Genomic DNA, 20,243 nt, shown 5'->3' with positions numbered 1-20,243 from the left:
TCTTTTGAAGAGTTTCTCATTTCCCATAGAGGTTAAAAGCTGTTTGGATTTTTTATTTGTTTTACAAATAAACATTTATTCACAGGGGGATTACTGTACATTTAAAAAGGTTTCCAAGCTTTTCTGGAAGAGGATCTCAGTAACTTCTGTTGGCCTGTTTACCAGCACCTTTCACCACCACATTAGCATTAGTCTCCAAATCAAGTGTTTAATTGAGTAGTTCTCTTCCTCCACCTTCATAATGTACACCTGTCTTTTCTTTTCTTTTTTTTGGCCACACCACGTGGCATGTGGGCTTTTAGTTCCCCAAACAGGGATCAAACCTGTGCCCCCGGCAGTGGAAGCATGGAGTCTTAACCACTGGACTGCCAGGGAAGTCCCTATACACCCTGTCTTAAACACTCCTTCCTCTGAGGTTTTTGAAGCTGCCTCTGCTGTCTTCCACACATGGTTTGATCCTGTTTTTCTAGAACCACTGATGGGCAATGCATTGAGCACCTGGAAATGATCAGGTCCAGGCACGAAAGTAGAATTACTTCAACTCTTTACCCAGGATTTTTAGCTTCAACCCTACAAGACAATCCCACAAAAAGTATCTGATCTGTAAAGAGAACGAGGGACCTTGTACAGAACGCCTATCGTTGATCTGGCCAAGAAAAACAGCATGTGATATAATTTTAAAATGCATTCTTCCCTTTAGTTTTCCCCAAATAGATAAGGATGAATTACTGCTGGGAACTGTGGTTTGCAGCCAACAGATCCAGCAACCAACTAACTTGGGATTAGCTTCCTGAAGGAGCATCTCACCGGTAGCAAAAGGATAAAAACAACACTAACTGGATGAATTAATTTCTAGAAGTGGTAGACAACAAAATGCCTTTTAAAAAGTTTTGCTTTATAGTAATATATCTTTAGGGATGTGTAACTGGGGCATAGTTCAAGGGAAAGAGATTAGAGGATAAAAATTAATGAATGAAATGTCTTGAGGAAGAAAAACATAAAGCAAGTCAGGAAATGTTTTTCCAGTCGTAAATGCCCAGTCACAAAACATATCTCAAACAAAAACTTGGAAAAGCTATTTTAACACATCTAGCAAAAAAGGAGACATTAATTTACAAAGAGCTCTTAAAATCTTAACTGTAAATACAACCCAACAGACTACTAGACAAAGGATATGAACCAGCCACTCAGAGATTAAAAAAAAAAAAAATACAACTGCTGAGGAATATTTTAAAAGATGCTTTCTCTCACGCATGATTAAGGAAACAAAATAATAATAAGACCCCTTCTTTTTCCCTGGCAAATTTTTTAAACTTTGAAATTAGTGTTGAAGAAATGGTACACAGTATACTCATACACTGAGGAGAGTATAAACTAGTGCAGACTGTCTGGAGTGTAATGAGAAAATATTCACCAGATTTTAAATTTCACGTAATGTCCATATAATTCCACAGGTAAGAATTTACTCCACAAAAGTACATCCAGATATACGTACAAGAATGTTCGTATACACGGACATTGCGGCACTGTTTATGAGAACAAAAACCAAAATAACTGTCTGTCAATAGGGTAATAGGTTAAATAACTATAGTAATCCAGCCAACGGAAAACTCTGTAGCATAATGTGGTTCATCTGAATGGACTGAGGCAGAAGGGTCTCTCAGTGGAAAAAAGCAAGATACAATATGAATGATGTAATCCCATTTATGGACGTATACAAGTTTAAATGTTTTTAATGTATATGCCCTTATATCTTTATTGCTCATTACAAACCACGGCCAAACTTAAAATGGCTTAAAACAATGACTATTATTTCTCATAATTCTGTCGGGCTCCCTGGGCGGTTCTTCTGTTGGCATCACCTGAGCTTACTCAAGTGGCTGCAGTCAGCGGGGTGGGGCTATGGACTCACTTCTCATTTCGGCCTCAGCTGGTACAGCTGAGACGACTGGGATGGACCACATCGTTCTTCATCTTGGGCATCTCTGCACAGTGGAGGAAGCACTCCCAGGGCACAAGCATGAAACTACAGGGCCTCTCCAGGCTGACGCGGAAGTCACACCCCTCCTGTAGCTCTCGCTCTCAGTCAGAGCCTGTCCCAAGGCCAGTCTGGCTTCAAGAGGAGGAAAGCAGCCTCCACCTCTTGATTGCAAAAGCTCAAAGAACTTGCGGTCATATTTAATCTACCACTTTACGTGCACGTATCTACCTATCTATACCTATATCTACCCATCTATAGCTATGTCCATCGTTAAGTAGCAGCTGAAATGTTAGTGAAGAAACAAGATAATTTCCTCTGGTAAGAGGAGCTGGGAGTGTGAGTGGGGACGGAAAAGGAAGAGGCTTACTTTCTCTGTTTCATGCATTTCTACGCTCAGGGCTGGCTCCATGGGCATGAGACCTATGAGGAGGCACAGGGCCCATGCTCAGGCTCTGGAAAGCTTAATGCTCTGCTGTCACCATCTTGAAGTTCTTAATAATTTTATCTTTGAACGTGTGTTTTGTAAGTGAAGTCCAGTGGGACAGTGGTGCATGTGCATGAGCAAAGGAGATAGTGCAATATGCACGTCTACTGTTCCCTGAGGCCCTGTTTTACATCCAGCATTCCCCATGCCTCCTGAGGACAGAATCAGGGTGGACTCATGATGCCCGGGAGTTCAACATGACTCAAAGCAAGTACAAGGTAAGCAAGCAAGTACAAGGTAAGCAAGTTACATCTTCCAATGAGTAAATCCTGGCGCTGACAGCCCAAGTTCCCATTTTCTGTTCTAACCAGAGCTTGCTGTAAACACGGTTAAGAATGCAGTGGCACTGACAAAAGAACGCTATCATATCCTTTCTTATTCACGTTACTTCCCTGTATTAGCCAATCACGATGAAAATAAGTGTGAAGAGAAAGGAGAGCTAGGGCAACCCACAGTCCTCTTCCTTTCAATCTTTCCTTACTCATCTGTAAGCTGAAGAGGGAGAGTGTGGGTAGGTGTGTGCACCAAGAACTAAAGAAATAAAAACAGCTGAATCAGCTTTGTGCACAGTTTCTACTCTTCTGGTAAAAAATGAAACACATATGCATGTACAAGCTAGGAAATACAAATTACGTAATTTCAGTGATTCCACATACAAGTTAAATATTCTTACGTTTGCATCTAAAACTGACACTGCACCACAGAAAGATAAAGAGTAAACCTGTGCTAATAATTTTTAGTTTTTCTTTACTTAGAACAACATTAAATAGCAAATAAGAAACATGATGAGTTCAGATAGAGAAAGAAGAAGAAAGGAAAAAGCTTTTATATTTTAGCACCATTAATGACATTTTTTTTCCTCTGGGGAAAGGAACCTTACATTTTTATTTTGCACTGGGCCCTAAAAATTATGTAGTCGGCCTTGACTGTACTGTTTGAATTTGCCTACGTGTGTCCTACTTTTATATATTTAAAAAATAGGTTTTGTTTTTTTTTTAACAATACCCCTCACTTGTTTCACATTTTAGTTTTATGAGCTTTGTGCTACCCCTTACCTCAAATCATCATAGATCTATTTTAAAAAATGATAAGATCCAGGGAACTAGCAGCTGAAAAAAAACAGGTACCCAAATGAATAAACACTTTTAATAAAAACAAAGGCCATATTTCATATTATTCCTACTCTCCTTTTCTTTTGTGGGCAAAACACTCCCTGATTTATAGCACTGGGACCATCGTCAGCACGATGAAATTAAGCAAGAATAATATGTCAGATTAAAAAACCCAAACCCAATTTTATGAACTCAATTCATGACAGCTGCACTGTCAACATAAATATTTATTCTCTCAAGGGCCATGGATGCAAGGTCATCTACACCACAAGGGATGCTTGCCTCCGTTGGTACATATACATCAACTCAGGAAATGCAGAGGATAGAGATTATTTACAGAAATAACTGCTTATAAAATTAATGCCAAAAGAATTTCCCATGTTTTATTTACTAGCATGATATCAATGTGGTATCCCGTAGTCATAATAACATCTCTATTCAAATTGAAAGAAGTATTTTTATACTTCTTATACTTTTAACATTACTAAGCATGTATATTAGTTTGAATTTTCAACAAACTTATCATTTCTTAATACCTAAAAATTAAAATTATACCACAAAGACATGCTTGGTTAAAATTTTCTATTTGAACTATAGTTGCATTTTGCAATAATGTTCTCAAACTTAAAAGATCAGACAATGCCATAGGAGGTTCAAGTCGTTAGAATGTAGTGGAATAGTAAAGCAAAAGGAGAAAGTAAACTGAAACCCTGGGAGGTACTTTAGGGTCAATTTGTGTAAAGACTGCAATTCAAAATATCTTGATACATTTAGAAATTTAAAAACTTGTTTTTCTTTCTTTCTTAAGGGCTTGAGAAGAAGAGTCAAATATCAGCTTTGGAAGTCTTGCCCAATAACCAATCAAAGAGAATACTCTGCATAAAATATTCTACAGAAGATGCCCCAGAACAGGGGGTTGCTACTGGAGAAGAGAGCTGTGGTTGGGGGCAGGGGTGGAAGAAAAATATACTTTTTATTATATATACCCTGCCCTAATTTTAGAATTTTTTTTTTTTTACCAAATGCATGCATCACCTAGTCTCAATAAATTAAATTTCTCTAAAATAACAAAATAAGACAGTTTTTGCTTTGCATAATGGGCCATGCTATAGCTAATTTTTAAAAGTACCACTGTCTGACACTCAGAACGGGAGAAAATATTTGCAAACGAAGCAACTGACAAGGGATTAATCTCCAAAATATACAAACAGTTCATGCAGCTCAATATCAAAAAACAAAAAACCCAATCAAAAAATGGGCAGAAAATCTAAACAGACATATCTCCAAAGAAGACTACAGATGGCCAAAAAGCACATGAAGAGATGCTCAACATCACTAATTATTAGAGAAATGTAAATCAAAACTACAATGAAGTATCACCTCACACAGGTCAGAATGGCCATAATCAAAAAATCTACAAACAATAAATGCTGGAGAGGGTGTGGAGAAAAGGGAACCCTCCTGCACTGTTGATGGGAATGTAAATTGGTATGGCCACTATGGAGAACAGTATGGAGGTTCCTTAAAAAACTAAAAATAGAACTACCATATGAGCCAGCAATCCCACTCCTAGGCATATATCCAGAAAAAAACATAATTCCAAAAGATACGTGCACCCCAATGTTCACTGCAGCACTATTTACAATAGCCAGGACATAGTAGCAACCTAAATGTCCATCAACAGAGGAATGGATAAAGATGTGGTACATATATACAATGGAATATTACTCAGCCATAAAAAAGAACAAAATAATGCCATTTGCAGCAACATTGATGGACCTAAAGATTGTCATACTAAGTGAAGTAAGTTAGACATAGAAAGACAAATATCATGTGATATCACTTATATGTGGAATCTAAAAAAAAGGGTACAAATGAACTTATTTACAAAACAGAAGTAGAGTCATAGATGTAGAAAACAAACTTATGGTTACCAGGGGATAACGGGGTGGGGGAGGGATAAATTGGGATCGACATATACACACTACAATATATAAAATAGATAACTAATATGGACCCACTGTATAGCACAGGGAACTCTACTCAATACTCTGTAATGGCCTATATAGGAAAAGAATCTAAAAAAAGAGTGGATATATGTATATGTATAACTGATTCAATTTGCTGTGCGCCTGAAACTAACACAACATTGTAAATCAACTATACCCCAATTAAAAAAAAAAAAAAGAATGAGGAAAAGAAAAATAAATAAATAAAAGTACCATTGTCTGAAGTCGTTCAGTTAGTTGTATGGTCATTATTAAATGTGGATGGTTTGGGGAGGAGGTATGGAACTAAGAACACAAACCACACTTCCATGAAAAATTATTAAAGTTCAATCATTTTGGAACTGAATACAAAATATTCAAATGTGCTCTATTTAGAGGGGCGATGGATCCATAAATGAGAAATACCTATTTTAAAACGGGCTTTGGTAGAAAATCTCAAAGTAAAGCATTTCTGTTTTGAGCCTAAAACTTGGCTTTTTTTCCCCTAATTATTTCTTTTTCACTACAAAAACTTTCTGGATACCAATGGCAAAGCCTTAGAACCACAATGAAAATTATTTTTCTATCTCCATTCCCACCATCACAAATTCTGTAAAGATGCACGAAATTAAGTGTAAATGTTCGTATTCTCCCATATAAAGGAGGAACATGCTATATAATCTGGTCTGGATCCTTTTGATTCTATGGAAAATGGTCCTTAGTCTCCCTGGAAAAACACACCCCTTTTGGATTAGGATGGAAGTATGGACTTTCTTTTCAGAAAAATACACACACACAAAAATATCAGAGGTTTGCAGGTTTCTCAGTAGCTACTCCATGAACTCCCAGGGATCACAAATCCCAGAGTAGAAGCACCTGCTCTGGACAATTCCTCTTTCCTGACACTCTACACACAGACCTATGTGTCAATGGACTAAATAAGTTATTCTATTATTTCAGGGCAAAACACGAACATTTGGGTCTAACTCTAATTTTTTCCTAAGCAAACGGAAAGCTCTTTTTATGCCCAAATTCCCCATAACTGAATTCAGGATACCTAAACTATATTCTTGAGACTAAATGTAAATGTAAAATACAAATGAGCACGAAGTTTTTCAATCCGATCTGGCCTTTAGACAGATGTCATAGATCCCTCAAACATGATGCTCTAGGGGGCTCGCCTGCCTCTTACCTGAGACTGGAGAAGATTCCCCCAAGTCCCAGGGGAACACAGATGAAAGACTCAGTGGAACATTCTATGCCTTTGATAAAAGAAATTTTCACATATTGAGATACAGGGAAGTCATTCTGGCTTATACACGAGTTAACTTGAATTTTATGCTAACTAAAACAGCCTGTTTGTGGCCTATCACACATACATTGTACATCTGCTTTAATTATTAAAGAAAAAGGTGCACTGACCAGAAGAAAAGAATGTCCATATAAAAAATAAAGATTAAATGCCTCCCTTCCTGGGATGCCAGTGCTGGTTCCCCTTCAGTGATAAGACTCCCTTCCCAGCTGCCAAGGCCACACTGACTCGCTGTATATGTGCTAGTCTGGTTTGTTTGTTTTTGAAACCTTGAAGAAATGTATCCCTGACTTGTTCAAGGTTCTTTATTCTGGCAAGATAGGAAACTGTGCTGAAAACCCTGCTTCTCCGGAGCGGCTTCTCAGAGTAACCTGGGAAGCTGGCTTCTGGGCTAGTTCTCAGTTTGACTCAAATAAAACTCTTTTCTATTCTTATTATTGATTATCTTCATCAACACCTTCTGTGACCCAAGGACCCAGGCTTGATGGTCACTAGGAACTCTTGCTGCATCAGGGTCAGCAGAGCCCCCAGTGAAAGCCCCAACTGATGAAGCCCTGCAGGCCTCCAAACACAGGAGAAGCCAAGTGGACCCCTCAGCATGCCTGTAACAGTCCTTAGCTTCCTCTGCGTCAGTTTTGAAGCAACATTTGGCCTCTTGCTCAGGGCTCTCAGCCCCAGCAGCTCTCAGCTTCCAGGTTTCTTGGTCGGTTTGAAGAATGGCAGAGTTCTGGGCCTTCCTTTTCCCTTAACTTGAGCAATCCCAGATGTTGGCCTTTCTGATCTGATCTCAACCTGTCTTTCTCAGAGTCCTTTTCTTTTTGATCATCTGGATCCTCAACTCCTCAGGAGGAAACTCAGCCTCCTCCCAGCCTTCCATTCACAGACAGATCTGATTTAGAAAATGAACTGCCAATAGGTAACACCTATGTGAACGGGCTGCCATCATTCTTTCCTGATGTTATTCACCTGATCTGGAGAAGGTGGTCTGGGAGACGTTAGAAAGGAGACAACGTCTGGGCTGGATCATGGTACAGGTGGAGAAGAGAGATGATTGGAAGCAAAGGGAACACACAGCAAAGAGACTGGGAAGCAGGGTGGGAGTAATAGTTAGCAGACCTGAAGCTGGGGTCTGCTAGGGGCTGTTTCACTGAGGATGTGACCTTCAGTCTCTTAGTTAACACTTCTGGGCTTGTTATGTGTTTCTGCTCCAGGGAGCAAACAGGTACAAAGCTAGTCTCTGGAAAAACTGAAGGAGGGCTTCAGGGAGGGGAAGGAGGAGATAAAAACCCTGTTCTGACATGCACCCCCATGTTCACAGCACTATTCACAATAGCCAAGACATGGAAACAACCTAAATGTCCATCGACAGACGAATGGATAAAGAAGATGTGGTACATGTATACAGTGGAATACTACTCAGCCATAAGGAAGAATAATGCCATTTGCAGCAACATGGATGGACCTAGAGATCATTCTACGTGAAGTCAAAAAGAGAAAGACAAATACCATATGATATCAGTTATATGTGGAATCTAAAATATGACACAAATGAACTTATCTACGAAACAGACTCACAGACATAGAGAACAGACTTGTGGCTGCCAAGGGGGAGGAAGAGTGGGGGAGGGGTGGGTTGGGAGTTTGGGATTAGTAGATACAAACTATTATATATATAGGTTGGATAAACAACAAGGTCCTGCTGTATAGCACACAGAACTATATTCAATACCCTGTGATAAACCAGAATGGAAAAGAATATGAAACAGAATGTAGATATGTATAACTGAATCACTTTGCTGTACAGCAGAAATTAACACAACGTTGTAAATCAACCAGGCTTCGATTAAAAACAAAAACATCCCTGTTCTGTTCTCAAGAAAGGCCAGGAGGCTCCAGTGGGCTCTTGTCTCCATAAAGAACTTGAGGATGAGAGAAGCCAGCCCTCACACTGGGAGGGCTGCTATGACCCTCTCTGTGTCCCCTCGGAACACAAATGTGTTCCGTCTGCAGCACCTGTATCCTTTGCCTGCGTCCAGCTGGCATCTTTCTGTCAGTCGCACTGCTATCAGCCTCACGATGACAACGCACAGAGGAGGTTTTCTCTGGAAACCCTCTGACCCCCCCTGGCAGATACTCTGTCCTCCTCCCACCTCCAGCCCCTGCATGCACCTCTGCTGAAGCTCACATCTATTCATATGGTAAGATTTTCATATATTCCTCTTCATTAGACTGTGAGCTCCTTGAGGGTCACACTCTGTTCAGGTCTGTGTCCCAGTGCCTAGAGCAGCCCCTGGCATTTAGTGGATGCACCACATATGCTCGCTGACATGATTTACGCTGATAAAAGTATGTGTATAAATTAGTAGAGGCAATATGGCTGGGAAAGGATATAGGGACAAATTTAGAGAACTTCGAATGCCACGGTAGATGGTTTACACTTCTCCCTGGGAAGCAGTGACAGCAACGCCAGGTGTCTGAGCAGGCATGTGTGTCTGAACTCCTGGCTCTGTCTGTGTGTCCATCCTTCACTGCCTCTCAAGGCATTTACTGGATGCTTCTTTGGAGCTAAGGGACTGATTACATCATATCGTTTCTTCCAGCCACGTGTGATAGGATTATTGTACCCCCCTTTTGACAAATGAGGAAGGAGGTTCAGGGAGACCGTGTAACGTGCCTGAGGACACAGAGCTGGTGGGAAGCAAAGCCAGGACTGTCATGATCTAGCCAATTCCAGTCCACGGCCTTTAAACGCTGCACTGCCTCCCTTACTCTGGCTGAACTTGAGGCGAGACACCAGCGGTGGTGGGATGGGATTGGAAAGGAAGAGATAAATAAACAGTTGATTGTAAAGGGAGACTGGCTAGGACAAGGAGGGGCAGGGGAACAAAGTTAAACTGAAGTACTGAAGAGTAAAGTATCATGGTATCAATAACACGTTTTCAAATGGTTTAGCAAAACAAACATATATGTATTCGTGTCTATATATACACACACAGAAATGTAAATATATACATGGAGACAGAGAAAAAATTTTTTCAATTTTTCTGAGTGTTTCAAAGTTTGAATAAATAGTTGGAGGGGAGAAAAGACAAGTTGGACATTTCAGACCTAAGAGAAGTCTGGAGAAGGGGCCAGGATGAGGAAGAAGAAAATATAAAGCAACAAGCAGAAAGCAAGAAAGAGAATTTGAAGGAATTAATTGCCAACTGTGCTAAAACATCTCTAAAAATTTATTAACAATACCAGGACTCACTAGGATGATTATGCACATGCTTACAATTATTATTACCAGGAATTCATGTAAGGATTTTAATTTATTAATTTTCATTTATTAAGGAGCATCTTGTTTAAGATGCTATCTGCTATGTATGATGAAACCTTTGGTAATTATGGAAAATTATGGTAGATTTAATGAATTTAGAATTTATGTACATTAAATATTATGAAAAATGAAGAGACCAAGATAATAATATTTGTAGGAATTACAAAAAAAGTTAATGTCTTGATCAAATAAAGCATAAAGCATTCACATAAATTGATAAGTAAATGCCAATGTATGTATGAGTAACATGTCCTGAAAGAGAAAGTATAATCAGTAAAGAAATATTTAAGAAAATCCCTACCACCCCAGCAGTAATCAAACATGATAACGATATGATGGAAAATATATAAACATATAAACATATATAAGTATATATACATATATATACACACACATATATATAAATGTATATAAAATGGTCATGCTAACCAAGGCTGGATGTAACAGGCATGCTCAAATACTCTTGGTGGCAGGATAAAAGTCACTGAAAATACATTTGGTCATATTTATCAAGAGCCATAAAAGTTTTCATGGAAAAACTTTTTCTGGGAATTTATCTTAAAGAAGTGATTCTCAAAGTATAGTCCAGGGATGAGGTGGATCTAGACATTCTCAGAGAGCCCATGAGTTCAAAACTCTCTTCATAAAAACACTAAGATATTACTTGCCTTTTTCACTCTTATCTCTCACAAGGGCACAGTGGAATTTTCCAGGAACTACGTGATGTATGATGACACCATTGTCCTGACAACTAGGAGGATGTGTGCTTGTAGGACTGGAATTCGGGGGTGATTCTGCACCTTATTCTCGCACTTTTAATAGCCAGACCACAGAGGTCACCTCTAATCACAAAGCTTCAAATCAATCCCCCTCACTCTGTCTCTAAAGTACTGATGGCCATTATCACTTACATCTGGCAGAAACCCCAGTTTGGAAGCAGAATGTCTGTATGAGGGGAGGAATAATTACGCTGGGAAAATTTTACACAGACTAGTAAGGAACCAACATATTATTCAATTGTAGAGCCTTAGCACTGGGCAAAGATGCCAGCCAGGTACATGCAGACGCAGCAAATGCAAAGCGGCAGAGTGGATACCAGAGCCTGGAGCTGGAGGACAGGGGTTCTTGGCAGATTATCTGGGGAGCTTTAAGAAGCTATGATGCCCAGGCCCCACCTTCTAGAGATTCTGGTTTCATTGGTCTAGAGAGGGCCCATGCACGGGAATTTTCTAATAACTCCCCAGGTAATTCTAATGTGGAACTAGTTTTAAGAATTACAATTCTATGACACTCTCTCACCCTGTCACATCTCACCCCTCCCCCTCCCCATATCCTCAAGTCCATTCTCTAGTAGGACATATATACACTACCAAATGTAAAATAGATAGCTAGTGGGAAGCAGCCGCATAGCACAGGGAGATCAGCTCGGTGCTTTGTGACCACCTAGAGGGGTGGGATAGGGAGGGTGGGAGGGAGGGAGATGCAAGAGGGAAGAGATATGGGAACATATGTATATGTATAACTGATTCACTTTGTTATAAAGCAGAAACTAACACACCATTGTAAAGCAATTATACTTCAATAAAGATGTTTAAAAAAAAAAAAGAATTACAATTCTAAATGAAAGATAACGAAAAGTTTTTCTTGCCTTTCAAATAATGTATTTTGATACAATATGAACTGTTGCCTATGCTTTATCCTTTTCATTCACATAATTTGTGGCTCTGCCTTCTTGAATTTGCAAACCGAAAGGCGAGGACGAGGCACTAAATTTCTCAACTCATAAGGCACCTAACGTTCAATATTAACTTGAACCACTGCTGTCAGCAAGGCAGGATTTCAGTAAAGGTACATTTATTTTACAAACAGGTGGCCTAGGAAGCTGGAGAGCTTTCCAAAAGGGCATTCAGCAAAGTTGGGTTAAACCAGGAATAGATCAGAATTTCAGGTCAGAACACTCGACCACATCAATAGCCTTTAGAAGGTCTGTCTTGCATTTACTGGTTTGAGTTAGACAGCTCAGAACACTGAGGTCAGTGAGATCAACCCCAGGGAAGACTGCAGGAATTCGGAGCTGCCGACTTTGGGACAGGATTTCCTGCTGCTCCTTCCTCGGTGTCAGACACCCTGCCCCAGTGACTGCGCCCTAACCTCTCCGCGGTGGCCTGTAGACTACACAGGAGTGGAATTTGGCCTGATGAGAGGAGGAAAGTCCCATGACCAGAGGGCTCCTGACACATAAAGAGCTTAACGATATCCCCAGCGCATACCACATGTTCCTTCTGAAAGTCTCAAGTTCTTAAAAGTTTTCCCAACTAGAACTGCCTTTGCCCTGGGGACCCGGTTAAACCTCAGAACAGATTTCTCCAGATGATGACTGAACAATAAACAGAACACAAAGCCAGGCATTTGGAAATACAACACATGACACCCTCAGAGGGCAGGCAGACCCCTAACCAAGCCTGCCCAGGGGTGCAGAACAGGAGGAGAAGGCAGCAGGCAGCACAGCACAAGTGAGGAAGCCGCGCCTCTTCTGCGTGGTCAGTCCCTTGCGACAAGCCTGTCTCAAACACTGTAATTTGCTTAACTGACCCCAATCATTTAGGGAGGCTGAAAAACAGCCTTGTTAGCCACACAAGAATTCACCAGATCTCTTTGTCTTTGGATGAAATGATAGCCTGGGTGGAAATGAATCTCTCCCTGCCCTCTGCCATATGTCCTTCAGCACCCTGTGTCTTATCTCATGGTACTTTTCAGTTTGTCTGATACCAGGGTGATTTGTGTTTATGCTTGTCTGTCTTCTCCACTAGATCGTAAACCAGGAAGACAGATGTGGTGCATTTTGCACCTCCCCATGGTGGGAGCCAACTATGTGTGCCGAATACGACAGAAGCTTCTAGAGATGAAATTTTCAAAGTGGGATCAATTAACATTGAGTCGAGCAGCTCTTTAGCAGGCATGCAGCCTGGCAGGTGAGCTGAGACAGTGAAGAGGGCCACTGCAAGATTAAAGTGCGGGGAGAGGGTGGGGGGGAGGTGTCAACAGCGTGCAGGTAAATGCACAACCAGGGGAAGGATTTCAAAACCTCCACCAACAGCGACTCCTAAAAGACGTGAGTGACCACTGCACACTCCCGAAATGAACACCCAAAGGAATACCAGCTCAGAAGCAATTACAGCACCTTGCCAGCAAGCCTACCCGCAACATCTGGGCATTCCTGGCACCTGCCAGCCAAGCCTTGATCTGTTCAGACCCCCTGATCATCTTCTGAGAAACAGTGAGATCACAGCTTTTGGAGCTGGCAGGACTTCAAAGTCATCAATAATGTAACAGAATGCCCATAAACACTAAGGACTTCATATAGTCTGAGAGCTGCAGGCAAGGTGCCTACCAGGGCATCCAGAGGGTGAAATACCATCACTCTCAATCTGTTTCCTTGCCCCAAATTCATTTTTAATATATGCCATTCACCAGATAAATACACATATTTAATATTAATGTGATAAATGTAACTCTGCCTACTTATGAACAAATATCTCCTAGAAACATTTAAGATCATCAGGCTAAACAAACATATCCTTCACAATCAGAAAAAGATGAGCCACCACTTCCCCCCGCCACCCACCCCACAAATAAAGATGAAATCAAATTATGTCAGTGCCGTGGTACATATTTAGGTCTGGTGGAACATACTTAGAAAAGCCAGAGATGTTTTAGAGTATAATTCCTAGAACTAAACTGCAAACTGTGACATATAATATCTCCCCACTAAAGAACAGAAAAAGACCCATTCTGACCTGGTAGGGCATACGTCCTTCTTTTTCTTTTTCTCAGTGTTCTCAGACATCCAGTGAAGAGCGGTGCTTTATTTGGACAGCAAAATGCACCTTCATCGCTGATTATTTCCTGTTAGTATCTATTACTGTTAAGAGGATCTCAGTCCGGAGAGAAAACCGGGGCTGGTGGTTCTTCAGGAAAGCTCAGGCAGTCAAAGGCAATAGGAAAAGACTTCCTATATATACATATATTATTTTTAACTTTACTTATCTCCTAGTAACTTCACTCCCTTCCTTTCTGGATTTGAATCATTTCACCATCCCATGGAAAAGCTTGGTGACAGAGGAGTGAGACCCTGGGGCAGACGTGAGGTCCGAGTCACCGGAGCAGGCTTCCGGCTCGGTTTAAAAGAAGCAGAACTGTGAGGAGAGAGGCAAGAGAACCAGCCAACAGGATGTGTGTGGCTGGAGTTCCTGGCATGAAGTCTTGGCTTTCATGTTTATTTTTGGATGTATTTTTCTTAGCCCTTTGATGCAAATTTCTGGCCTGGGAAGTAACCCTACAGTACAAGCTCCAAAGTTGCCAAAAGTAAGTACAGGCCTCTGACTTGGGAGAAAGCAGGTCCCTTGGCTTTTAGGTTCCAGTTAAGCCTCAGATGAGGGGGTGGGTCCCTGTACATTAACAGGCAGGCCAGGGGCTGCCTCTCTGAGGATGGGTCGTATAGTTCAACCTCAATACCCAGGGCCACTAAACATTTACTTGAAATACCGGTCTACCTGGAAAGCCCACCATTAATGCAAAAGTGAAACAACCTGAAATTGTTTGCATGCTAAATAAAGTATTAAAACCCACCCAAAGGGCTTCTGAGATTTTTGTGTTCTAAGATACTACGTTTTAAGAGTTGGGCTTTAATTTTTCTGACAGCCCAAGACAGATAGGAACATCAAATCTATTCAAGCAGGAGCAAATGCCTCTGAGAGGTATATTACTCCAATATGGTTTTTAAAGTGCATCAGCAAACACTAAGCTGCTGTTATTTCAATAATTCCTATTCTCATAGTGGCTTGAAAGATTATTAATGGAAAAGGGCTTTTTCTCCCTGCATAGTCCAAAAGAGGCAGTAAACAGAAATAGCTAAAAAGCTTTTCAGTCCAACAACTGCCAACGTATCTGGTAGAATCGAGAAATAAAACACTGGAAATTAGGGAAGAGAGATAGATGTAAAAATATTTCTTTGACAATATTCACTACTCTTAGAAATATTCTTGTTTACAAATTGTATTCTTTTCCTAAGGCAAAAACATGCACATATTTCTTATTCTTACCAGTTTATACCCCAGAAAGCATAAAAAAATTTTCAGTCAACAATATTTATTGAGGCCACAGACACATTTGGGGAATAAACTCTATGGGATCAATCATTACCTCCGAGCAATGGTTCTCTGTGATATTGTATGTCCTGGTTAGAATAAAATCACAAGAGCTTCTGGGTAACTATGACAGCTAAGAAACCACTTTTATTGTGGCATGGGTCAGACTACAAATTTAAAATAATTGCTTTTATTTCTAAAGACTCTAGTTTCATTGTTGTCTTTAAATTTCAAATAATTCATTCACAAGTGTGTATTATTTTGCACATGCTCAAACATAGCCCACAGTGAAGGAAAGTTTTTGGCCAGAATGATGTTCATGCGATTGGAACCCAGGTAGTAGATCACTAGTGCAAGGACCTCAGTGGTGTCTTTTATGAGTTTGATGGAGAGTGACTTTCCAATCTACTTCTCTGAACACACTGGACTCATCTCCTCATACAAGTCCATGTACTTGGAATATTCCATGTAAAGATGACAAAACATGCTGCAAACCTAAAAGCATCTTCATCCACGATGTTAGACAGAAGGTCAGGGAGCAAACAGAAAACACTCCTTGCTGTTGGTCTAACCACTGGAAACATTAGACTATATTTGCTGAGAAGAAATTCATGGAATTGGACAGTAAATCAGTATTTATTTATTCCAAGAGCCACCAGCAACCATAGATACTCATTAATACTTGATCCAAGATTATAACGGCTTAAAACTCCCAAGCCTACACTTAACTACTTTGCCATTTAACTTCCTTACTGAGGGTATGCAATGCCACTAGGGTCAAAGAGTTTAAATTACAATTCTCAAGAACTAAAAATGGTACTCCAAGACTTTTTAATTAATTTTTTCTGAATGAAATTCAAAAACATAACTTTCTCCTTTCTCTCTCACTCACTCTCTCTCCTGAGATGCTATTGAAAAGTGAGATGTTTTATACCCTAGTTAATATTTTTTATTAAGTTCTAATATCAAAGAGGCATGAAAAGAGGGAAGTATTACTGACCAACTCTGAATAAATTTACTGTAATTCACTTAAGCTAAGAAAATATGACCTGACTTTGAGATGGAGATCCCAGCTCCCTCAAATATGATCATAAATTGGCAACTGAAACATGGAAAGGAAAGAGGAGAGAAAGTTTTCATTAGGAAAGATACAGGGTACAAAGAAAAGCATCAAGCTGCTACCTCAGTTACATCTTGGGGAATATTTATTTTATTTGATATATTTATATAGACAACTGAAATAATGCCTCTGGTCACGTTTATGACAATAATTTTTAAAAATACTCTGGGTGCTACCAATTTGACTTACAACATAATAGACAACATAAAGCAAGAGTACTGGGGATGAAATTGAATAGGATTTCAAAATCTCACGTGTAGTTCTCTGGGTGTGTATCTGCGGAGAGCTGAGGAAACTTGCCTTTGGTCAGGAAAGGAAGCAGGGTTACCTAGCTCTCTGTTGCCATTGAAGTCTCAAGTGTAAGATTTTAAATAGCCTATTCGCTCAGCCTGTTAAAGAGCTACTTGTAGACTGTACTACCTGTTAGTGATTACACACCATAATTTTCCTGGTTAGAAGTAACTCAGATTCCTGGTCCTTGTCAACCACTTTAAGTGACATCAAAGGCATAGATAAGGAGGGAAACCTAAATCTGAGAGTGCTTGCCACACAATGGGCCCACCATGACATTCCTCAAAAGTAAGCAGGCAAATGAGATGAACATGCAAATTTAGACCCATGATTCAGATGATCTAATTTCTACCGTGTGGGAACTATGGCCTAACAGTGAGCTCCTTACCATGCTGATGGGAGAGGCAGTAGCCAGCTTACCTTTCTGCTGCCTTCTTTCTGCCATTTCATGGTTCAGTGAGGCTTCTACCTGAATCCTGAAGCTACGTCATCCTTCCCTTTTGATATTTGGCTACCAGATCTAACTTAAATTTCAGCTGACAGCATGAGCTTGGGTTTTAATGTTGCTTACAGACATTATGTACCAGTGTAATGAATGGCTGAATTATAGACTCTGTTATCTGACATAATCAAGAAATAGGTGTTCTGGTTATCCAATATTTTGCTAACAGATTAGTGTTACATATGCCATCAATGGATCGCCTATATTCAAAGAATAGAAATAGAATTTACTTAATGATAATGATATATCATACTATGAAATAATATTATTGACTTGCTAGTCCATTTTCTCTCTCCTCCAAGCAGAACAGAAGCCCTGGCCCACAGAGCAGGAGCCCTGTCAATCTTCTTCACTGCTATAGCCAGACCTGACACACAGGAGATTCTCATTAAGTATTTGCTGAATAAATGAATAGTGGAATAAACATAAGTCAATTTTCTTTACTCAGAAGGTAATTTAGAATTCCACAATTTCTTAGGATCATCATGTACCGTATATGCACAAGTGTGCCCATTAATAAAGTTCTGATTCACACAGGTTGCTAGATAATGGAGTTCCTTGCATTCGCACTTTAGCCAGTTAAAACGTTGATGGAGCACCTAATTTGTACTCTGTGCTTGGCTGCATGAACAGGTTAATAAAAATGAAATATCTTACTAATCTCTTGCTCACTATGAGGTTCCAAACCCCAACCTGTAAAATAAGAGGTCAGTCTAAAAACTCTCTCCATCCTTTTCAGCTCACTTAAGTCACTGACAGGGAAGACCAGAATCATGCTCTGAGGTTACAGATGAGGGGTTGGACCCACGGAGCTACAAAATCATGTGGCAAGGTTTGGGATACTAAGGACCACCTTCAACATCCATAGCCCCATTTAATAATTTTCCTCTAAGGGAAATCTCTGTGAAAAACAGCCCCAAAATATACTCAGATACAATCCAACCAAGGGATCAAACAAATCAAACCAATGCATCACTTATAGTGAGGCATCCAGACATTAAGAGCATCCTAATGTACTCAGTATCACCTTTGACTTCTTGCCAAAAGTGTTTGACTTGATCTAATCAAACATTTAGCTCTAACTTCCATTTACAGGAAACCCTGGGGTAGGGGTACAAAAAAAGATACCATGAGAAAATGATCAGACAAACCTTGAATTTGGGAGAAACTGACCTGGCCTTTTTAACCAGTCAATGTCACAGAGAAAGAGAGACACAGAGAGAGGGTGGGGGGGAGGGGGAGAGAGACTGACTTAGACATAAAAATCAAATGTTAACACATGGTTCTCTATTTGAGCCTGGTTTGAAATAAAACAGATATAAAAATACTTATGAAATAAATGTATTTATTTCTGGATATTTATGGGGAAATTTGAACTGGACTGGATATAGATGACATTAGTATACTATCTTTAGTTTTGTAGGTGAAATAATGGTATTATGGGTATGTAGCAGGATATTCTGATTTTTTGGAGAAATATGCTAATATACAGGATGAAATGTGATGTCTGTCATTTACATTAAAGTGGTTCAGCAAAAAAAGATGAAGCAAATATGGCTATATGTTAACAACTGCTGAACTAGGTGAGAGTGTATAGCCGTTCATTGTATTATCCTTTTTGATTTTCTGAACGTCTGAAAATTTCTTAAATAAATGTTTTTTTGGCCATGCCACACAGCATGCGGGATCTTAGTTCCCTGACCAGGGATCGAACCCATGCCCCCTGCAGTGGAAGCACAGAGTCTTAACCACTGCACAGCCAGGGAAGTCCCGAAAATTTTTAAAATAAATTTAAAAAAATGTTCACAGGTAGCAACTTCTCAGGAACTTTTTTCACAGCACTGAGGCCTCCTAATTAAAATAAAATTTTAAACATTGCCACAAACCATCCTCCAGCAGCAACTTGAATAAGTCATCACAGACAAAAGCAGTTATAATGACGTACATCACAAGCAGGAGTCATTTTTGTTCTTAAACCAGTCTTCCGAATTTTCTTTTTGGAAAAGACTTTTCAGTTCACCTTTTAAATGAAAGATCCAAAAAGCGGCTTATTTGCCTCAAGCTTGGTCCCTTTTAATTGACAGAAAACCTCTCCGCACACACCTCATGCAAACCTACTTTGGCTCTGCCTTCCTAAAACTCGCTTTTGTCTCTGAACTTTACAGAGCAGTTGGAGCTCTTTAGTATTTTCTAAGAGGAACATTTCAAACAAGTAACCCTACAATTTATTCACTACTGCCAAGAATAAAAGTAACAGGTTTCACCACCAAGGCCTTCCAAGGCTTTGCAGGACTTTCAAGGCAAAGCATCACTCATTCACCTACAGGTTTGCTCCCTTAATGCATCTGTCTTTTGTTTGGCTCTGGAGGAAACTATTTGATTACACAAAATTCTTTTTAGATCAAGTTTAAAATCTTAGCCACACTGGGACAAGTGGCGAAGCCTGCCAGCTCGATCGGTTAACGCTTGGACATACTGAGCCAAGGACAAAGATAAGGAACAGCCACAGGTAAAAATCAGAAGCTTGAAGAACTGAAAAGGAATGAGCGTAAAGGATGCAAGGGCCTTTCTAAGCACTCCATTTACCATGACTGCATGTAAGATGATTTCTTCCCCATCCTTCTTGTAAATGAGCGTGGTACCCTAAAGGGCGCTGGTAAGCAGCGGGAAATGCACAAGCCGCCAGGACCGGCTGCCTCCATCCACTGCTGTGCTACCCGTGCATTTTGAAGTTGGCAAGTAACCAGCCATCTTTATGTCCCTCGTTTCCCATACCTTATTACAGGGCACATCATTTTTAAAAGCATTTAAATGAAGCATATGTTAACCCCATTCATTCCACTTTCCCAGGGAACATGTCCATGATGATTTTTAAAATGCCAAAGAAAATGTCAAAGTATTTTGTTCCCTGGTTAAGAATACATCTGTGGAATAGGAGGGGGGAAATACATAAAACACTCTATGGTCATTCAGGAAATAATTAT

At 40.0% G+C, this 20,243-nt stretch overlaps 1 protein-coding gene across 4 annotated transcripts in view; it reads right to left on the bottom strand.

Moving 5' to 3' along the window:
• Positions 1-20,243, bottom strand: part of RAPGEF4 (Rap guanine nucleotide exchange factor 4) — a 304,737-nt gene that overhangs the window by 209,451 nt on the left and 75,043 nt on the right. Inside the window, exon 1 of one of the 4 annotated variants that reach the window (XM_061185001.1) lies at positions 13,997-14,352. The exons of the other annotated variants lie outside the window; for them this stretch is intronic. Within the exon in view, the coding sequence (XP_061040984.1) occupies positions 13,997-14,008 (12 nt within the window). The 5' untranslated portion in view covers positions 14,009-14,352. Of the gene's footprint in view, positions 1-13,996; positions 14,353-20,243 lie in introns of those variants that run through there. 4 annotated transcript variants of the gene reach the window in all.

The sequence above is a fragment of the Eubalaena glacialis genome, chromosome 1, assembly GCF_028564815.1.
Source record: "Eubalaena glacialis isolate mEubGla1 chromosome 1, mEubGla1.1.hap2.+ XY, whole genome shotgun sequence".
Taxonomy (NCBI): domain Eukaryota; kingdom Metazoa; phylum Chordata; class Mammalia; order Artiodactyla; family Balaenidae; genus Eubalaena; species Eubalaena glacialis.
Note: the sequence above shows the minus strand (reverse complement) of the source record. Positions and strands in the feature narration are given on the sequence as shown.